This window comes from Excalfactoria chinensis, chromosome 8 (assembly GCF_039878825.1).
Source record: "Excalfactoria chinensis isolate bCotChi1 chromosome 8, bCotChi1.hap2, whole genome shotgun sequence".
Lineage (NCBI taxonomy): Eukaryota > Metazoa > Chordata > Aves > Galliformes > Phasianidae > Excalfactoria > Excalfactoria chinensis.
Window position 1 is genome coordinate 26,182,243 of NC_092832.1, and position 21,453 is coordinate 26,203,695.

The 21,453-nt window shown below is 48.6% G+C and overlaps 1 protein-coding gene across 2 annotated transcripts in view; it reads left to right on the forward strand.

The window, feature by feature from the left end:
- Nucleotides 1–2,133: 2,133 nt before the first annotated feature.
- Nucleotides 2,134–21,453, forward strand: part of ROR1 (receptor tyrosine kinase like orphan receptor 1) — a 126,859-nt gene continuing 107,539 nt past the window's right edge. For both annotated transcript variants that reach the window (XM_072343176.1, XM_072343177.1), the window contains exon 1: nucleotides 2,134–2,435. In XM_072343176.1, coding sequence (XP_072199277.1) covers nucleotides 2,324–2,435 — 112 coding nt within the window. In that variant the 5' untranslated portion in view covers nucleotides 2,134–2,323. The remainder of the gene's footprint in view (nucleotides 2,436–21,453) is intronic.

The window sequence follows — 21,453 nt, forward strand, 5'->3', positions numbered from 1 at the left end:
CACCCAGCTCACAGCGCGTCACCACCTCGACTGCTTCTTGCCATCAGGTCCTGACAGATACTCTGCGTTATTTGTTTCGGGGTGTCCAGGGCTGTGTCCGCTCTGCTTCCTTTCTTTAATGTGTTTTTAGTGCAGTGTGACAGAGAGCAGCGTGTTCAAGGAAAAGTAGGGAGAAGATTTGTATTGATTTCCAAATGCTGCAGATTAAGAGCAGATGTAGCATGTATTCCCCAAACGTATGTTTTAACTTTCATTTATGTGCTGTGCTGAACAGTCTTCAAGCCAGGAAGTGATTTATATTCGCTAATTGCATGCACTTTGGTAGATTTGTAGCTAAAAATAAGTGGTTTGTTTTTTAATTACAAGCGCTTTATCCTTTCACGGTGCCTGTATCCAACATCTAGAAGCAAACCAAAGACACGGGGAATCTAGGTGCAGCTTCCTCATCTGCCACAGGCTTCTCTGGTGTCCCTTAGCACTGGCTGTGGGTTATCCCTGGGCCCAGGTGACCCCAGCAGCTGCGGGGAGCTCAGGTGGCTGAGCTGGAGGAGCACTGCTCTTCTTTGTCCCATCAGAGGATGTTTGCCACGCAAGCAGACCTGCTGCGATGAGCACATGGAAAGCAGAGGTTTGTTTATTGTGGTCAACGTGCTGTTAGTTGGATCAGCTCAGAAATAACTTGAAACGTCACCCTAGAGGGCCAGGGCAAGTGAGCCCAGGCTGGTGCTGCAGAAATCCTATCCCAGCTGCACAGCCTGACCTTCTCACTGACATTTCCTCTGTAACTACGTGGTAAGTGTTGGGGCCCTGAGGGCACTTATAGGTCTTGATGGCCCTGCCGTGGGCCCTCGGCCCCTATTTGTGCCATTCACAGCAATACTGGTCTGTAACGTTGCCTCAGCTATGACTGGTCTTGGGCCCTGCTGGTTTCTGGAGGGAATTCCCTGCTTGACCTCAAACCTCTCATTGCCACAGACCTGTCTGACTCGACCATTGTCACTGGACCTGGCCCTCACCTGTGGCACACCCTCAGCTCCCTGTCCCTAAAGGATGCTCACGCAGGGATGAGTGCTCACCTCCTAAAGAACCCCCCCAGAAAGGCGGGTCAGGGACCTAAACGGGGAGAAACTTCTCTGCTCCGAGGAGGTGACTGTCAGCTCCTGAGCCGTCTCAGCTCCTGGTTCTGTGTGTCAGAAGCCAAATGAGAGGCCTCCATCTTCTTCCCCAACACACAGCCAGGTGCTTTTGTGGGGTTGGTCCTCCTGGGGCTGTGTTAGCATCTGATGGGAAACAGCAGATTCAGACTGTAGAAAGTAAACCTGTGGGGAAGGGGGGGGGGGGGCAGGAATTGCGATTCATCAGGAAACAGGGAGGAAATTCTTGGAGTCCTGTCCCTGTTCCCGTTCTGCTCATTAACTTGTTAAACAGTCGCTGACTTCCATAATCCTGCCCCCAGCCCTGAGTGCTGCACGTGTGATCGCTCCGAGTGCAGAGCAGCCATCGCTCCAGCTCCTTCGGCAGAGCCCCTCGGCCCCCCGACGGCAGCCGCGGCACAACGGACCGGGACGGCGCCAGGGGCAGCGGAGGGGATGGAGCTTGCAGATAATTAGCGTGTTAAATGTGGATTTCACTGTGGCAGGGAGGGTTGAAAGGAGCTCCTCAGGTGCCAGGTGGGCTGCTGAGCTCCTGGCTGTCAGGAAGAGGAGATGCGTGGTGGGTTTGGAGCTCGCTGAGGGGAAACCTGCAAAGCTCTCAACCTGCGCGAGACGGGCAGCAGAGAGATGGCTTCCCCGGACCGTACGTTCGTGGTTTCTGCGCCTCATTTCAACGGACGCGATATGAAAAGCAAAGCGCTGCACCCAAAGAGTTCAGCGGGACGCGCTGTGGGACGCCCTGGCACACAGGTCACGTCGGGGCCCGTTCCGGCCCTCCCACAAACCCGCTCCTTACGGAGCCCCGACGGCCGAGCGGGGCAAAATGGCGCCCGGCGGCGCGAAGCGAGCGCCCCCCCGGGGCCGCGGGGCGGGAGGCGGCGCGCGGTCCGGCCGGCAGAGGGCGCCGCAGGGCCGGGCCGCGAGGGGGGCTCCGCCGGGGCTGGGCCGGGCCGCGCGCGGAGCGGAGCGGGCGGAAAGTGACAAGTGAGGGCTGAGGCGGCCGCCCGCGCCGCCTTCCCCGCCCGCCGGCAGAGCGCAGCCCCGAGGGCGCGGCGCGGGACGGACGGAGGCGAGAGGAGAAGAGAGGCGGCCCCGCGGCGCTGAGCGGGCCGGGCCGGGACGCCGGCGCTGCGCTGTGGATGCCGGAGTAACGCGGCGTCGGCTCAGGAATGCGGCAGCCGCCCCAGCCGGGCGGCGGGGACGGGAGGCTCCTGCTGCTCCCGCTGCTGCTGCTGCTGCTCCGCGCGGGGAGCCGGGCCGAGCCGGCGGACACCACGCCAGGTAAGAGGGGCGGCCGCGACGGGAGCGGGCTGCGCTGAGCGCGGACGGGGCGCCGCGGAGCGAGGAGCTGCGCTGTACCGCAACGGGCTGCACGCTGACCGAGCGCGGGGCGGTGGGCTCCGGGCTGCTCCGGAACTCGGCCGGGCTCGGGGGGGGAAACCGCGGCACCGCGGGGAGCGACTTCGGGGCGATGCTTCGCCGTCCCGTAAAGTTCGTCAGCGCGATTGTCTGAAAGCACGGCCGCGCGGGGCGCCTCTCCGCCTCGCTCGGAGGGCGCGTCCCGTCCCGTTGCTTGACCGAGCGCGGATTGCAGCACGCCGGGGCTGCGCGAGGCCGCCGCTGCGGGCTGTGCTGGGCGGAGCGGCCGCGCGGCGCCGGGACGGGCAGGGAGAGGACGGTGAAGGGAGGTCGGGCTGCGCGGGGCTGGAGGAGCTGCTCGGGGCTGGGCCGAGTGCTGCGGCTCGGAGCGCTCCGGCAGCTGCTCGGCGGGATAGAAACGTCAAAGGCAGCTCGAGGAGCGTCGCACGGCGCGGTGCGGAGCTGAGTGTGCAGGCGGTGCGGCTCCGGCAGTGGCTGTAGTTAGCGGGTGGCTTTTTTTCCCCTCTTATTGCTTCGGCGTAAGTTCCGAACGTTGGGTTGTGCTGTGAAGTCTTACGGGCTCCTGAGAGCCCGGAGGGAAAGGAAACCCCACAGCCATTCATTGCGAGTTCTGCTGGGAAGGATCTTTCATCGTGGCTTCACTTTAGTGCGCATGTGGTAATTAATGACTGCTAACACAGTCGTTAGCATGCAATTATTTTCCACGCTGAAGTATTTCTTATATCATAACTGATGTCTTTGGCAAAAAAAAGTAGCATATTGGCTCACGGGTAGAACAAGGGATTATATTTACATCCCTGTGGCCACATTATGGCCCTATGCTGTGTTTTTTTCCCCCTCCAAATGTTTAAGGTTTAGGTTTTGTAGAAGAATCGGGGTAATTAGTGAAACATCCACACCTGTATTTGTGCACAGAGTGCCCTGCATGCAGGAGCAGCGGGATGCGGCCGTGCTATGGGCAGGATGCTGAGCAGTCTGAGCTGAGATTGCCAGCTGACCAAAGCTATTCTGCTGCGTTGCTTTCCAAAAGCTCTTCTTTTTTTTACCTCCTTTAGTTCCCCTGCTTCCTTTTTTTTTTTGTCCGTGACCTTTCCTTGCAGAGAGCACAACAAAACAAAAAGCACATTTTCCTTTGTATGTTGGTGCTGTCTGTAATGCGTGTTCTTCCCAAGGGTGCTCGCAGCTCAGCCCGACGGCGTTCTGATTAAAACCACACCATTGCCGTGCATGTAAGGAATGGGAACTCTCTAACTTGGACAGGTTTTTATTCTTTGCAGCATCTGAGATGACTGTAGATATTACCTCTCCAGCTTTGTTATTGTTCAGTGTTGTGCACCTCTGTGATGGCTTGCAGTGGAAGAAGCCTGAGGAGTATTAGAGTGGACACCAACTGTCCACTTCCTTGACTTGCCTATGAAAGGATGAGAGAAGATTGTCTCATCGACCTTGATTGTAGCCTGGTGTTTCTTGGAGGGAGTTCCTTGTAGTATCAACAGGTGATCTTCAGGTCGTTCATTTGTTTCTTAATTAAGTTCTGCTGGGGCTGCCCTGCTGATTGTGGATACACAGGAACTCCAAGGCTGCAAATTAGATCAGGGTTGAGAAGCATCTGAAAGCTGGAGTGTGGATGTTAAGTACAAATACCTGAATCTAGGCAAAGAGTGGAGGAGGAGAAAAGCAACCCCGAGGTGTGACACTGGATGCTGCTCCATGGAAACAGGGGGAAACGCAGTGATGTGATCTTCTAAGGCGCAGAGAAGTGCCCTGGAGTGGAGAACTCTTTATTAAAGCCCCTAAATAAATGCAGCTGCTCTCCACGTTGTGACTGTCTCTCAGAGCAGAGGTGGTGCTCAGCCAAAGGCAGGAGATGTCTGACCTCGGTGCAAGGGAAGGGTAGCAACAGTAAGAAGCAGACGCAATATTAAAGCAAGGCGCAGTGCTCCAGGGCAGGGCGCAGTCCAGCAGAGGTGCTGGAGCTCAGTGTGGGTGTTGTACATTTGTTACAGTGCTGCCAGTGCATTGTGTTGTACAGGGACCTGCTTTTGCTCTGTGGCAAGGCTTTGGTACCATGTTTACAGTGGGATGTAGCCATCCCAATGTGCAGTGCTGCGGCTTCATAAGAAGATGGGATCTTGAGAAAGCAGTTGGTGGAGGCCCTGGTGGAAACCTGCATTTTATTAAAAGTTGTTGTTTTTTTTTTCCAAGCCGGTCAGGTCATCTGGAGAAACTGATCCTTCCCAGTCCTTCCTGCGCCCCCTGCCCCTCTCCTGTGGGGGTGTGTGGTGTGCCGTCCTGCCCCGTCCCAGCACTCTGCACATCTGCTGTTTGCTGGGCTGGGAGGGGACAGTGAGGAGCAGCACGGCAGCAGGCCATGGGAAATGAAAGATCAGAGATAAGTGAGGGAAAATGTTCTACAACTTTATAATCTCATCACACATTGCCTCTGGAGGCTGGGAATAGCTGAGGATATGCTTTCCTTACACTTGGAGCTTGAGATTGGAGACAGCACTGTCTTGCCCTGGGCTGCTCAGCTGTGAGGGTCAGTGTGCAGGATGGTGCGCTGCCCACGGGATTCTGTTCATCTCTGAGCTTGGGAGGACATTGGAGCTCTCCTGATTTAGGGAGGTGACCACTTCCAAAACCTCATCAGAGGCCATAAGGCACAGGACAGCCCAGGGGCCATGCGATAAGGGGAGCTGATGGGGTGATGCAGTCAGTGAGACGTTCTGCAAGAGCCTTTTTAACATCACATCCAGTGCTTCATCTCTCGTTGGACTGATAGCACTTTGAAGAGAATCTTTGTGCTTCAGCCTTTTGGCCACGTCTAGGTAAAAGAGGGGATGCCATTGGTAGGGAGAAGGCATTGTTCATTAGCCCAGCTTTCGAGTGCCCAGCCTGGAAACACATGGAAGCAAGGCTGCCCATTCATAATACCTCGTGGTATCACCGCCACCTTCCCATGTTGCTTTAAATGATGTAAACTGTGTAAACGCTTCCAGTTGTACATGGATCAGTTGATGGCAGGCAGAGGCTGCGGGTTACTATTTTGTACTGTTTTGTTTCCTCTGGCCCTGACACTACGGAGAAGCTCTTACTGTATGTGCTACATTAAAGTACCTTCAATTCAAGTGACTTTTCCACCGTCTTCCAGGGAGTTTTTGTCTGATTTGTGAGCAGAATCTTGGAGTGCCTGTTGATAGGGCTGCTCTTCTCAAAGGCTTTGACACAAAAGCAGGGGCAGATAGCGATGGGAGGATAAGGAATGTTGGATAAGAAGGAAACCCCAGGGTGGCGTGGGGAATTTTGGAGCGCTGTGACAAGGCTGGACTGGGGGATGTCTTTGTAAGTTTGAAGTGTGTTTGAGAAGGGCAGCGTGACAGAGGTCTCGATGTCCTCCTAGCACTGTGGATGAGGAAGCACTTGGATATCGTTGTTCGGTAACAAAGAGTGGTACCAAGTCGAACAAAGAATAAGCAGCATGCACTGGGTGTGTGTTGGTAATCTGAAACAGCTTGCAAGAGACTGCTTTTTGCAAATATTAGCATGGTATGGAACTGCTAACATTGGAGTCCTTCAGATATTCAGACATCTGGAAAAGAAAAATAAGGAACAAGTCTGGACTCGGTATGCCCCATGAGATCAAGTGGGAGTATTCCCGTCTTTCTCACACAACAGATTAAATGGAGTTTCAGTACTGTCCTTGGATTCTTGCATTGGATGGAGCTTTGTTTTCAGTCCACCTGCATACAAGCAATCTGTGCCTGCACTCTGCTGCTCTGAGCTGCAAAGTGAGCAGTGAATCACCTCTTGAACATGACTGGCAGAGGTGAAGCTGTGTTCTGATGCTTGCATTGCCTTTCTTACAGCCTCAGCATCCACATGTTTGAACACTTGTGGAATAAGTAACTTGGAGCCAGGAGGTTGGCTTTTTTAATTATTGAGTTCAGTTGGAATCATAGAACGGCCTGGGTTGCAAAGGCCCACAGTGCTCATCCAGTTCCAACCCCCTGCTGTGTGCAGGTCACCAACCAGCAGCCCAGGCTGCCCAGAGCCACATCCAGCCTGGCCTTGAATGCCTGCAGGGATGGGGCATCCACAGCCTCCTTGGGCAACCTGTTCCAGTGCCAGCAGTTCTGTCCTCAGAGATGACTGCTGTTGCATCCTCCAGAATAGAGCAGAAATTTTAGCTGGGAGGCAGAAAAGTGGGATCAGAGCTGATTTGATGCACTTTTATCTCAGTCCTTGTTGCAGAGCTGCTGTCTCCACCTTCCTCTTCAAGGACAGATATCCTCTTCATTGTGCTGTGAACACTGCTCTCGTCCACGATGCCCTTATAGAGTCCCCACCTATCTGAGCACTGAGGAGTCCATACTGTGTTTACAGCAGTTTTTATTCCCTCTCCCAACTTTTGCAGAAGGAGGTCAGTTATCGTGGTTGAACATCTCTTCTCCAAAATTAACTTGGCCTCAAATAAAAGGAATTATCTTTGTAATTGTTTTGTTTACTCTGCCTTCTTGATGTAGTGTATAAGTAACAAGCGTCCTGTGCGTTTTATTTTCTATGCTCATGATTCATTCCATGTGTTTTGGTTTTATTTAGTTAGCTTTAAATGCGTTCTCTTTCCGGCAAATTTAGCACAACTTTGCAGTGTGACAGGGACATCCCTTTATCTGCAGAGCGAATGGAGCACAGGGAGCTCTGCCTGCAGCGTGAAGTTGTTTAATTCCCAGCTGATTTGTTGGGGAAATTGATTTATGTCACTCCAAACATTCAAAAGGCCACAGGGCAGCACTTGGTCAGTCAGTGCCTCTGACCGTTGGCTCTTGTGTCTCTACTCATCTCTCTTTCTACTTTTATAGCTCTGCTTGAAAGCAGCTCCCAGCTTCATCACAGTGCTGATGCTTTCTGCACCCTGCCTGCTCTGGAGCAGTGGTTTGGGGGCATGGTCCCCCTTGCTCTGCATTGCATCAGCATTTCTGGTTGCAGGGTGCCAGCATTGCTGGGGCCATGACTGTGTGTGCAAACTCAGGGCCCCCTGCCTTTAAATTCACTTTTCTTGGCAGTTGGTCAGAGCAACCTTTGTAAGTGAGATGCAGCCAGCTCACTTATTTTCGCTATTGGTCTGTCGCTGTGTTTTTAATTTACTGTAATTTAATAACTGACACAATGCTGGAATAAATGAATGGACTGTGAACATTCTTGTAGACTTTGGGAGTCCAGCTCAGGGCAAGCTTTGGCTTTTAATTAACGCTGTCCATGAGATTTATTGTTAAAATAGTATCCTTTCAAATAAGTAAATCCAAAGCCGGGTAAGAGATGAATAATTGGAACCTGGTGTAGGACATCAGAAGGCAGCATGGAGCCTTCCCTGCAGGGCTGTGTCCTGGAAGGTAGGGCTCGTTCCGCTGTGTTGGGTGCTGCCATCATTTATCCCCTCCCTCTATTTTCTGCACGCAGTGTGTTGCTGTGTGTTGAGGAGCACGTGTTCTTCGTGCTGTTAGGCAAGGTAGGATGCGACATATGCATAAACCAGACTTGTAGCACAGTGTGAGGCATTGGGAAGGTGGTTGGAGGCCCGGCTATGAAATGCCAAAGGCTTTTGGCTTCTTTTAGCCCCTACTGTTAGGTAAGGGCTCCAAAGAGAGGCCCAGGCAAGGGAAGAAGCTGCAAAGGCATCCTCTCATTACAGAGGAATCTCGGTCATTAGCAAACGTCTAATTCATCAGGGATCAAAAGAAGACATTCTCCTGATTTTCTTCAGTTATGTGGGGGCAGATGATATCTGAGTGCCGTTTTTCCTTGGAGACTCTGTTTGTAGGATGTGATTTATGGTTTCACATTCTGGTCTTGAGAGTTTTTTGTTGTTGTTTCACATAATCTTTAAATCCTGATGAATATTTCTGACCCTTATGACTGGTTGTACGATGAACCCTGACCAGCAGTAGGAAGCTCCCAAAGCTTGGGAGCGCTTTATATGCAGAAATGTTGACGTTCCACATGGGCTGCTCTTAAGATCCTTGGTGCCTTGCTTGCCATAGCAGCCAAGCGAGCTGTTCCCAATATGAGAACCTCTCTGACCAACCTGTTCAAATTTACGCTGAATATTCCCAGGGAGTGGCAAAGTGGGATGGATTTGCTTTTGCTTTTTGGTTTTGGTTGTGCTGTTCAGGTCTACTCAGGTGTGTCAGGTTGGGCACAAAGCCGTCTGTCCTTCCTTCCTGAGTGGGACCTTATGGGGAGCCGGATTTGGCAGTGGTCAGAACTGTCTTCCTGATGCCGGAATCTGTGATCTGTGGATCTGTGAATGTCGCAGTAGTTCTGGTGAAGCTCACTGATGTGTCTTGAAAATGTAGTAAGTAGTATTTGAAGCCACTCTGAAGACCCTGGGCTTGGAGCTGTTGAGAGCTGGGTCAAAGTTTTGGGCCTGCATTATGATTATCCAGGGAAACCTCTGGAATATCGGTCCCATCCAGCTTTTAACATCCACGGGTAATTCTAAGAGCAGCCCATTTTTTCCCAAAAGATTTAGCCTGCCCACAAGCACAAATGGCACCATTCTTCCCGTGGTGTCAGTGAATGACTGGATTCGTGGCCCCAGGCATCACAGACACGCATCCAGCAAGGGTCATCCTAGCAAGAACAATGCTGCCATTGCCTTTGATTTGGGGAAATTGCAGCCCGTAGGGTTCTGCACAGTTTTGTACTTGAGCTATTTTTTGTCAGCTGTACAGCCATCTCCTGCCCAAACCCTGTAATTGTCGGAGGTTCGGTTGTGCTGCTCCCTTTGGCAGCCGTTATCTCAGCAGATCATCAAGGGTAACTTCACATGGACTAATTGTAATAACTGGAAAGGCCTAGGGGAAGAATTCTGTCTCTACTTTGCAAGCAGGGGATTACGTGTGTATACATCCAGTGTAATTTGCTGGGAAGTGTCTGTGTGCGTATCTGTCAGAACTGTGATGTCCTTTGAAATATGACAAAGGATAGTTATGTGGTGATACGGAGGCTCGGCTTTCTGTTGCTTTTGTTGAGCTGTCCCATGGAAGCTGGCTTTATCCACTTCTTTCTCTTCCCTTGCTCGCAGGAGTTGGTGTCAGGCTCCTTGAGAAGACACTTATCTTCAGGAAGGATTGTTGTGCTAATTCAGCCTTCATTTCATCAGGTCTCTTATCCTGCTGTTTGTGGCTGTGCTCCTACCATGATGTGCTGACATCAGGGGTGGTGGATGATGATGAGGAAGATGACTTCAGTACAGAAGGGAAATGCTATCTCAGCCCTGCCAGCTTTGCTGTGCTGGAGATCCTACATGCACGTAGCAGGGCTTTGAAACTAGGTGATCCTTATCGTCCTTTTAAACTCAGGCTGTTCTATGGTTCTATGATATGGTCCTCCAGGGCTCAGCAATGAAGTGAGGCAGGTGAAAATATCCAGCTGCAGCACCAGGGCCAGACAGGTTCTTTTGCCTGAGTCCCATAAAGAATCCACAACTATCTTTCAGGAAATACAGCGGGCAGTAGCTCTCAGTCAGCCAAGCTTAATGAACTCTCAGTCTTCCAGCTGACTTTGACTCAAGTGTTGTTCCCTTCAGGATCTTATAAAATAACCTGAAAATTTGATATTTCTATTAAAAATGCTTTTGCTTAAAGCCATGCAAACAACCCCAGGGCTGTATTTTTTTTCTGTAGTGTTCTTGGGTTTGAACAACTGGAACATATGAGGGCACACAGGGGTCTGAAGCTGGTCAGCATGTCAGTTTTATTTGAATGAGAGATAAAAAGTGGCCTCTCTCACTGTTTGAGAAAGTTGGTTTGTCCCAAGTTCGGCCCCTGGAGTCATTCTGAACAGCTTTCTTGGGACTTCTGAGGGAAGCAGGGAGCAGGTCTCAGTGTGAAAGTGATGTTGTGCAGTGCAGGTCCATCCCGTGTGCACGGTGATGTTACCACCCAAAAGGTGTTTCTTTACACTGTTAGCATGAGCTCGGTGTGGTAAATGATGATCTGCTGCCAGGTGTTGGATGCAAACTGAATGATCACCTTGATTTTCTTCATTTTCAATATGCAATCCATTCTAGTCATTCTCAGAGCAGATAATGCTGCTGCTTTTCCAGACATGTTTAGTGTTGCAGTGATAGTGGTCAGCTGATCTCTGCTATGGAAAGAGATTTCGGGACGGGGTGTCCTGGAAATTCTGGTCCTGAGAGCGGAGAAGTGCGGCTGTTCTCATTGACTTTGCTGGGACTGAAAGGACACGTGGTGCTTTGAAGAAATGGAAGTTCAGCGTATTTCAGCTCCAGCACCCAGTTGGGCCATGGTGGCCATGTGCTGCTGCTTCTGCAGGGCTGTGCAGCAGAGGAAACATGCCCGGCACATGGTGAGAGCTGAGTCCTGCCGTGCCCCCTTTCCCAGAGCCGTGAGGTGTCCGCTGCAGGACGTGTGAAATGTGAATACTTGGGATTTTGTCCTTAGGCAGCAGATAGTGTTGCGTTTGCTTCCTGCCCAAATGCCATGGGAGCAGGCAGGTTTTGATCCGCACTGCGAGGTGTAGCTGTCTCAGCTTTCAGGGATGAAAGACGACTGTCATTTAAGTGCCATATGAGAGGATGGGGTCTATTCTCGCAGAGCTCTTTGGGGGAAGGGAGAGAGCAAACGCTTTGCATACAGGAAAGTGTCTGCTTGGGGGGTATTTGATTTCACTAAACAAAATATTATCCAGCCTCCTTTGCATGACTTTCATACCATAATGGGGTTAAAATGAACAGCCAGATGCAAATGGTTTCTTTTCTTCTTCCATACGTGTTCTCATGCCCTCTACCAACCTTAACCTTTTTTTTTTTTTTCCTTTTTGGAAAGAAATATGTTATGAAATGGAAAAGGCTTCTCGTTTTGCCTGGTAACCACTAGCACAGAGCTGGGCTACATCCTGGTGATTAGATACTCTTTATTCCTACTGGAGATGCTTCCCAGGCTGGATGCGTGGTTCAAAACAAGCACTTTTGTTTTTAAATGTGAAATTAATGTATACCAAGAAGGCATTTATAATATTTGATGAAAGCTGATGTGAACTGGAACAGTTCTTGAAGTAATTGCTTGTGCAACTCAAGGAGAGTGGTAGGAGTTCTCTGAGCATTAACTTATTGTTCACCTTTGGGAGGCATATAAATAAAGAAAGGAGGAAACGTTTAATGTGGTTTATTTAAATTAAAACTCTTGATTGGAAAACAGGTCCTGCTTTCTCACCTCCCCTGTGGCTTCTTCGGTCTTTTCTGAAGTGATGCAAAATCCAATACTCTGAAGGAGGAGTCATTTTTGGTGTATGTAAAAGAAGGGCTTTTTAAATCTTATGTTTTTTTCTGTTTCACCCAAATCTATCAAACTTTAGTCCGTAGAAGCAGAGGGGAGAACCCTCTGGATATTTTGTGCACATTCATCTTTGATGTTCTGGGATTTGGGGCTTCTGTGGTGTATTTTGGGTATGAGCCCAGGTGAAAATGCCTTGGAAGAAGGGTGTACCTGGCAGGTGAGGTTCTGGCAGCCCCTTTCTATCCTGGGCCTTTTCACTCAGGTTCTTCTATGGGGAGCAGCGCGCTCTTTGGGGCAGTACTGCAGAGCTGCTCTGATGAATCATTTCTGTTGGCAATTCAAAGCCTTGGGGTTTTGTTTGGGTTTGAGCGTATTCTTGTGTCAGCCAACATCTGCTTGGATGTTTTCTATTAACATCCCTTTAATTTTGGGATATGCTTTGCTTAATTGAAACTTTGAAGCTATAGAGAGATATTTTGAGCAAACCTGTTCTTCCTTATGCTAATGTAAATGCAGAATAAATGCATACTGTGACCAATGCTGCTAATAAGTTGTCTTTGTTGAAGAGTCCATGATTTGAAAGTTTCCACTTCCCTTGGTTCAGCAAGCCTCCAATCTCTTCACTATCTAAGCGTGTTGCAGGGCTTGTGCTGCTTAATGCAGAATACCTGGAAGGCAGAGTGCACCTACAAAGCATGGACAAGAAGCAGTTGTTACTCATAACTGAACCATGAAACACTTTGCATTCATATGCATTTCTTTTTTTGTACGTGTGCCAAAAGCACGGGGCAGCTGCAGTCCTAAATGAGCATCTTGCTCTGGTGCTCGAAACGTGGTATGGTTCAGTTCTTACGTGCACATGATGAACAGCAGAGAAACACAGCATAGCATGAAGTTATGCAGCAGTGGCAGCTCTTCAGTTGCTTTGTGTTTATAAGCAGATGCTTATTCTTTAATCTAGGGAATGGTTGGTATATTACCCGCGGTGTGACTGATTTACCAAGAGATGCAGTCAATTTGTTTCCAGGCAGAGACGTGTCTGGGTTAATACAGAGCAGGCACACTAATGACAGTGCAGGTTTTGGTGCTTTTTTCCTTACTTTCCAGGTTGTTTTAGAGACTGGGGTTATTAAAAATAGAAGCAAGAAATCCATCTGTAGCGGTTTATGTTTTCAGGGGAGGATGTAGTGGGGGGCAGCAGAATTGCAGATGTGCACGTGCCCAAACCCTCTGAATGGCGTTAGCAAACGAGAGAGGTGCAGCTTAATGTTGGCATGTCAGCTAAAACGATTGACCTGTTTTTCTTTCGGGAACTTTGTTTATAGTAGAAGCTTTGTATCTCAAATAAAATTATCTTTATGCAAATGGGAACTATGCTTGTAACGATTTCGTTTAGAAAAGTAATGTCAACACCCCAAAGGATTCCTGGCTTTGCGTTTCCCGGTGTCCAATGGGAGCCTTTCCGTGGGGCTGGCTAATGTCTCGTTTCAACTTCTGTTGAAGCACACAAAGAGCCTTGACAGCCTCCAAGCCAATAATATCTTACTTATGTTTCAATATATGAGTAACAGCACAGGCTTTCCAGAGATTATCTTTTTGTGATGTCGTTAGCTCTCTGACATACTGTAACCAGATGAATGAGGGTCCTTCAGCATTTTGCAGAGCAGGAATGTATCCCTTTAAAACAAATGTGCGTTGTTATTGCAGGGATGCGCAGTAACATTGCTTGCTGAGCCGGAGTTGTACTCTTTTAATTAAGAAGTGCTGTTAGCAGAGCACGTGATGTTTCTTCCTCCTCATGCTGTTTCTTTCCTCTTCCCTAATCTCTTTTCTCCTCTGTTTTTTCATGGCCCTTAGGAGCCCTGCATTTTCAAAGTCATCCCCTGCTGACTGTTTAGAGGTCTGCCTCAGCAGTTCCTTCATCTCTGATTGAAGAGAAGCCCTTTTATTGGTTACTTAAATAATTCCATTGCTGTGTGATGAGTTTCTCTGCAGCAGTGGAGGAGCGGGGGCTGAGGCTGCCAGTGCCTCTCTGTCCATCCATAGTGATGCTGCAGCATCCAGCCCGCGGGGCTTTTGGGCTTCCCTGCTTTGTCTCCCTGCTTTGGGGATGCTGTGGGTGCCTGCAGCAGGGGCTGCTCTGCGCAGCACACTGCTGGGGATGCTGGGCTGCTGCTGGTAGAGCTGTTCCATACGTTGTGGCTGCAGATGTTCCTGGGCAAGTCTTATGGCGGAATATGGTGCTTTGTCTGCTAAAGCAAGAAGTGAGAGCTCCTCCCGCTTATCTCCTTACGGAGGCAATGGCTGTGGTGATGAAAAGTGCCTCAAATTGTTCCAGCTCTGCAGGCCTGCTTTGGTTTTCCCTCTGTTCCGCAGCGTATGCACATTGCCTACGTTTGCCCTTTTTCTTCTATTGACAGTGAGTATCTTTTATTCACTCTGGTCCTGAGGCTTTGAAAACAGTAACTTGCTTTTTAATGTGATATCTGCTGGTTCCTTGATTACTGCTATGTGCAGAGAGTGGGGACATCTGTGTTTGTTCAGGAAACAACGGGAGATGCAGCGGATGGAAAAGAGATGAGTTTGGTGAGGCACCAGGAGCTGGCGAGATGCGCTGAAGAAAGTGTTAAAAAACAATCTCTGCTTAAGGCCCCAATCCAGCAAAGCACTTAAACGTATATCGTAACTGTAAACAGTGGAGACATCCAGTTGATTTAAATGGAATTACTTTTGTGTTTAAAGCGAGATATTCACTTGAGTGCCTTTCTGGATCAGGGCCTAAGTGAGTGAGAGTTGGAATTGCTTTTAATTGTGAGGATGAGACCTGCAAGTGAGACCTGGCCAGTGCTGGGGGGGCAGCTAGGGGCTCTGGGAGCCTTTCCCAGGCCCTATCCCTGCCACTGCCTTCCTGCTGTCTGCAGATGTGCTGCTGCTTCCCCACCTCCATGCAGACCAAAGGACTGGTGCAGGATGTGCCCCTGGAAGGTGTAAGGAGTTCACAGGGGGAAAAAAAAATCTCTGCCTGCAACACTGGGCTATTTACAGGGAGTTTTCATCAGCAGGCAGGTAAGCTGTGCTGGACTGGTTCTGTTGGTATCAAACAAAGGGAAAAGTCTTAATAGCAGGGTGGCAGGAACAAAGATGAGACTCCGATTTGCTAAAGAATACTACCTATTAATATTGTTTCTATTGTCGGTAGCTCCTGTGGGCCTTACACAAGACATATGCCACAGTCTGGGCTGTGTGCGAACGCCTGGTAAGACCCAGCTTCCTTTCTCTGATAGTTTTATGGTCTGAATCTCAGCGGAGGGGATGTCAGTGGCTGAGTCTTCCATTGCAGCAGGAGTTTGCCTTAAACATGAAATGAAGTGCGAGAAGGAAGAGTGGCCCAGGGGAAAGGTTTGACCAAAAGTCACATTGACAGGTTAAATAAAGTGAGGACTGCCAAGCATCCGGCAGTGCTCTGGAGCTGCCCACCACACTTTCGAGGGGTAAATGACAGAATATAGAAAGCTCTGAGTGTAGCAGTTCTGTTAATCTCCAGCTGTGGGCTGTGTGTATGTGTACAGCCATACTCTGTAAGACCCATCCAAGTGTTTCTAGCTACGCCTCAGGACAGGAAACACACCTGACAAGGCTATAATTTGTAGCACAGTGTGTAACACCTTTTCATAAGGCTTTGTTTCATATTCCTTTGGCTAAATCTTCCTACACATTTTCCTAGCACACAAACTCTGTCATTGTTTTGGAAAGTGCAGGTCTGACCACCGTAAATGGGTTTGTATTTCCAACAGAGCAGTTATTTAATTTCCTGTTGGAAGTCTGCAGAGGTTGGCACTGTGCTCCTGGTGGCAGGCTGCCAGGGGAGTTAACATCTCTAGTCTGTCCGAGATTGCAGTTGGGTTCAACCAAGCTTCATGCATTCAAACCAACATATATATATATGTATATATATATATGTATATGTATGTATGTAAGTATGTAAAAAACTATATTTTTGATTGAACTTCTTAAAATAGCTGGGAAGTGAAGGGTGGCAGGGGGGAAGTAGGGTTCTTTCCAGCATGAGAGCAGCTTTTGTTCATCCTCCTGCTTGTGCAGTCCTGATTTTCTTGCAGATTTGATCTCACTTCATAGCTTTCCAGCAGGGCACTGCAGAAGGATGGCTGAGGTGTGATGCTGAAGCTGGCTCTTTCAGTGTAAACAATGTTCCCTAATGCAGCGACCTCCTTGGGACCCACGGTGCTGGGGGCTGGGTGCCAAGGTTTGTGTGATGGAGCAGAGATGGTGCTGAAGTCCTGCCATCCCCCAGGGGCCTTCCCAGAGGATCCATTAGGCATCCATAGGGCTGAGCTGTTGGAAAATGTTGTCCTTAAGACGAGTGCATAGCAGTTATTTGGGAGGCAAACTCTTATAAACAAAAGAGAGCCTTCCTCAGCGTTTGCTTTATTTAAAGACTGAACTCTGCAAGAATCAGTTGGGCTTGCTTATTCTATGTAAAAGCACAAGCTGCCTTGGGGGCCTGATGTTCTAGGTTTCCCCTGCACAGCAGGGCTATGGCTCATGTAGACCTCCTGGAGCATCACTTTGGTGCCTGGAAGCCTCCTGCTGGGACCTGGAGCAGCTGCTTGCGCTCGGTGGGTTGCGCACCCTCATAGAGAAACATGAACAATTTCTATATTGCGGTTAGTATCCGTGCTCACTTTCTCTGGCTTATCTGATGCTTTAATAGGTAAAGCTGCATGATGGAAAGCAGAAGAGAGATAAAAAGCATATTTTGAGCAGGTGTCTTACTTTGATATTGTTTCTTGAAAGATATTCTTGGCTGATGATGACGTGTAGCATAGACCACTAATACCAATTGAATCAGATCTGGGAGTAACCAAATAACCTCAGTGTGTCAGAGGAGATGGGGATCTTTTTTTCATTGAGTTCTCAAAGGAAAATGGACATAAAAACCGGAATTTATAAAGTGTGTAAAAAAGGCTCTGCCTGAACTCCCATACTGCAGTTATGTACTTCTGCCACTTCTTTTCTTTTGATTGCTCATTTAATAAGGTCTGCAGGTCTTTTTTGTTCTTTGCTTCAGCATACAGATGAAGGCACTTCTCTGTATTTACATCCAGGAAGGCAAGCTAGAGTGTGTTCTTTCCATGCGCTTGATGGAGCTCACAGCCATAATAAGTGTAGAGGGACAGGAGACCTTCTGGTCCTTCACGGTCTCTTTTGGGTGTTAAATTTCATGCAGAAAATATGGTTCTTATTGCAGCTTGGCAAGCTGTAGAAGAAAGCAAATCTTTCCAATGTTCCATCGAAAAGAAATACAAGGCTCCCAATTCTCGGTTCTCTGCTGCCTCTCGGTAAGCTTAGCCAGGAGTTTCCAATTGTTAGAGTAGGTTTGATCCAGAGATCTCAGATGTGTTTATAAACATTTTCTTAATTTTTTTCGCTGTGTAACACTGTGAGTTAGATACGTGTGTTCTCCATTTAGATGCATGTCAAGGAATGTGGGTTTAATAGCTTTTCTGAGATCCTGAAAGAGAGCCCAGAGCAGGGAATGAAAGCCAGGGATGTTCTCTTCCAGATGCCTCTATTTTAACAAAATTCTAAGATCAAAGCACTGTATTTTTGCAGTAGTTTGGGGCCTTGGCTGTGTGTGTGTCTTTCCCACCTGGTACATATGTGCGTACTGTGATTTAGTGGACTCTGAGTTATAAAATCCAATGGGAAGCAACTCTAAAAGGCATACGGGGAAATCTGTGGCTCGTCACAGAGGCTGTATTTCTGATGCAAAGATGTTTTCTTATTACTCAGGAATGATGAGAGGTGCAAGTGAAAGAGATGGTGACCTCAGGCACATGAGGGAAGCATTGAGAAACTGGAACTGAGTTTACTAAAGATGAGTACAAAAGCTTATGACAAACATAAAGCAACAAAATGAGCAAAGCTATGGCACAGAATGGGACTTGGGCTCTAACTGGAGATGAGAATAGTGGAAAAAGAGCCAAAGGGAATGTGTTGGCCTTGGATTTGATGCAGAGAAGCAGTTCTTGATAGGTGAAACTGAAGAGCAAAATGCCTGATGCCCTTTCTTTTCCCCCCTACTGCTCTTTGCCCTGCCCTGAAAAAGCAGTAGACAATGAATGCAAAGTTGTAAGGACTGCAGTCTTGGGCTGGAATAAGCAAGCTAGAGAACGTATGGGTAAGTGGGACATTTTCTGATTGCTCATGTCAGCTCTGTGACAAACCTCTGGGCTGTTCAGTCCCAGTCAGTCTCGGGAGTGATAACTGCTGTCTTTGCTCAGTGATGGAAGGGTCTGGAAAACTAGAAAAAACATAAAGCCTGTTAGAGAGGAGTGCTGAGGAATTGCACATCAATCTACTTAACAACAGATAAATTATTTGTGGGCAGCTGGGAGATAACAAGGAGATAAATAGCAAAGCTAAAATGGTTTTGTCAAGCACAAATCCTGTCACACCAACCTCATTTCCTCTTGTAGCAGCGCACTGAGCCTCACGGAGAGCAGCAGATGACGTATCCTGAGATCATGTAAGCTTGCACTGTCACATCTCGTGTGCTGCTCTTAAGAGCCATCCGCCAACACCTGGCCTTGGTGAAACCGCTCAGAGAGAGGGCAGGCCTGGAGTGATGGTGTGCCATGGGGAGCTCTTGGGGTCTGCAGGGAATCAAAGCTTCCTCTTAGATCTGGAACGTGGTTGGGTTGCAGCTCTTCTGAAATAATCAGGGAATTCTCATGGAATGGAGCAGAGTCAACAGTGCTATTCTGTGAGCAGAAGGCAAATGTTGTGCTTGGCTGCACTGGCGCAGCAGGACCAGCAGGTATAAGAAGTTGTCTGTCCTGCTGCTTGGCTTGGGTGAGACGGAAGCCGGGGCGGTGCTGGGCCTGATGGTGGGAGGCACATCTTAGGAAATGTATGGGTCAGCTGCAGAATGTCCAGAGAGGACAAGAAGGATTGCTGAGGAGCCAGGAAGGCATCACCCATGAGGACAGAGTGATTGAGCTGGGGCTGCATCAGCGTGTAAAAGTAAAATAAGAAAGCAGATATGAGGAGCCTTTGGTAAATAAGCTGTTACAGGCAGGAGGAGGAGGACAGCTTCTTCCCAATGACAGTGTTTGCTAGGACAAGTGCTATTGGGAATACTTTACAGCAGAAGAGATTTAATTTAGATATGAGAAGAAGCTTTCCAGGGTAAAGAAAATCAAGCCCTTCACAGTTCTGGGAGGCTGTGAAATCTGTGTTGCTTGAGGTCTTAATCAAGAGATGAGATTTGCATCTATTAGGAATGGGCTGGGGGAGTGAGGTGGCAAAAGGAGTCTGCCACATCCCATTTACCCTGGTTGATTTGTTGATTCAAAAGAGAACCTAGAGAAACAAGCTTCAGTGAATAGCTGGTGGACAACTCCCTGTCCTATTGCTTCCAGCGTTTACAAATATGCACATTAATTAAAGCAATAATAGCATTGTGCCTTAATTATTTCTCACCTAAGACTTGGGAGCACGAGGTGCTTTCTTCTATGAGAGCCCACACACAGCAGAGCCTGTTCAGGCCTGAGCTATAATGCACGGTCCTGAATCCCTCATCTTCCATTGCTCCTGGGACTTCTTAGCCAAGGAAGGATGCTGCTGCCCTGCACATCTTTCTTCTGCTGGGGGAGGCCGGCAGTGCTGTGGGTGGTATTCACCTGCGGTGTTTCTCTGAAAGCCTATTAGTCTTCCCTCGTAACAAAGTACGTTTGTAGTTCTGTCCAAGGAGATGACAAATGCATCTACTTTATTAATCACATGAGTCACTTGAGAACAGCTAAGCATCAAACATTTTGAAAGGATTGAGTATGTCAGAATCTCTAATGTTTTTTCTGTATCTCTGTAATAGTCTTTGATTCACTCCTGACTTCCCAAGTAGTGCGAGTCTGCCAAAAAGCCCAATCACTCAACACCAGCCCGCACCACTGAATAGACTTAGGTTCACTGTCGTTTTGAGTTAATACATCAGTGATGAGCCTAGGCCAAGAGCAGGAAAAAAAAATCCATCTTCCAAAGTTGTGTGAGCCATTAAGAGGAGTAGCTCTGCTGGGACTAGTTTACATCTAAGTTAAATACCAGATATGAGGGGTTGTCTGTACTGAAAAATAAGTAGTCTGTCGTTATACAGAAAACAGAGGCCCGTTTCTCTACGTACATGTGTCTAACTCACAATTTAGGCCCCAAAGGATGTGTCTGTTGAAAAGAGGAGGCAGAGATTGCCAAGAAAAAAAGGCATGCCCTGCTCAAATAACAAGGATTGCTTTCCCCTTTTCCTTCCTCCCCCCTCCCCCTGCATATGCACATATTCCCCTCGCTCCCTTTTTTTCGCTAAGTACTCAATATTTTATTCAAATGAGTGATTTCCCTAGCTGGGTTGACCTGTGGTCTCCTGAGTCGGAGTGCTGTGCTTAATTTCTCTTCCTCTCATTGGGAACCCCAGTGTGTTTTTTGCCACAGTAATTTCCACCTTTAACACGAGCCTCTTGTGAACTCTGCGGCTGCTTGCTGTCCTGTGAGAATCAGTTTCAGCCTTTTAATATTAATTAACTGTATTTTAGGTAAGAAATATGTAGTGTGTAGTGGTGTCTGTTGGTCCTGCCAGAATCCCAGGAGGCTGACAGAATCTCACAGTGCAGACTACCTGGGCTTTATAGAACCATGCGGCCCTTTAGCATTAGCCATGGGGCCTGAGGTTCCTTGGTCCCATGTCCTGCTGGCAGCATTGCTGCCTTCCCCTCTGCCATGTCACGCATGTGTGCTCTGCTTCTCTCTGTGGGTCTGGCTGTTTTTTCTCCTGGTGGTTCCTCCAGGCCTCATAAAGCTGCACGTGGCGCAGAGATGTGTGGTGGGGGCCACTGGTGCTTCCACTCCAGTTGGTCTGCAGTGTGTCTGGTTTTGCAAATACAGCTTCTATACACTTCGTTCTCACACTGTGTCCCATTCAGGCAATGTAAATCGCTCTGTGTGCAGGACTGGAGTCCGACCAGATGCAGTTTGTTAAGCCTTTATCTCTAACTGTTGCATGGTATTGAGTGAAGGAATAAAGAGAGACACAGTCAACAAGAAATAGGTACTTGTTTGTAATGCCTTGTGGTGGTAAAAATGTACGCAGGTCTGCCTGGCTTCTGTTATCTACTTGAAAGGAACCTGAAGATGAGTATGCAGGGGATTGGAGAGGTGAGTGGGCCTTCTTTGGGCTGTCATGGAAGCACACACTGTCTTGCAACAGGGGTGGTTGAATCTTGATGGGTTGAGATGTTTAAATGGGGCTGGACAGGGCTGTGGGGCAGCAGGTCACCCCTGGCAGAAGCTGGGGTGTGCAGGCTGCTCTGGATCAGGGCTGTGCTGGCTGAAGATGCTGCTTCTGTGGGCTCAGTGCATCTCTCATAAGCATTTTTAAGCTATCTACCTGCTTGGCTAACATGAAAATTCAGAGATTTTTCTGTAGAAGAGAACTTAAAGCCAAGTCCCTGTAACGTGAGCCTTGGTGGTGGTCTTGGAAAAAACCCAGATACAGATTTTGGTTGATAACGCATAATGTAAATGCAGTGAGTAGCATGTGTTTGTTTGTT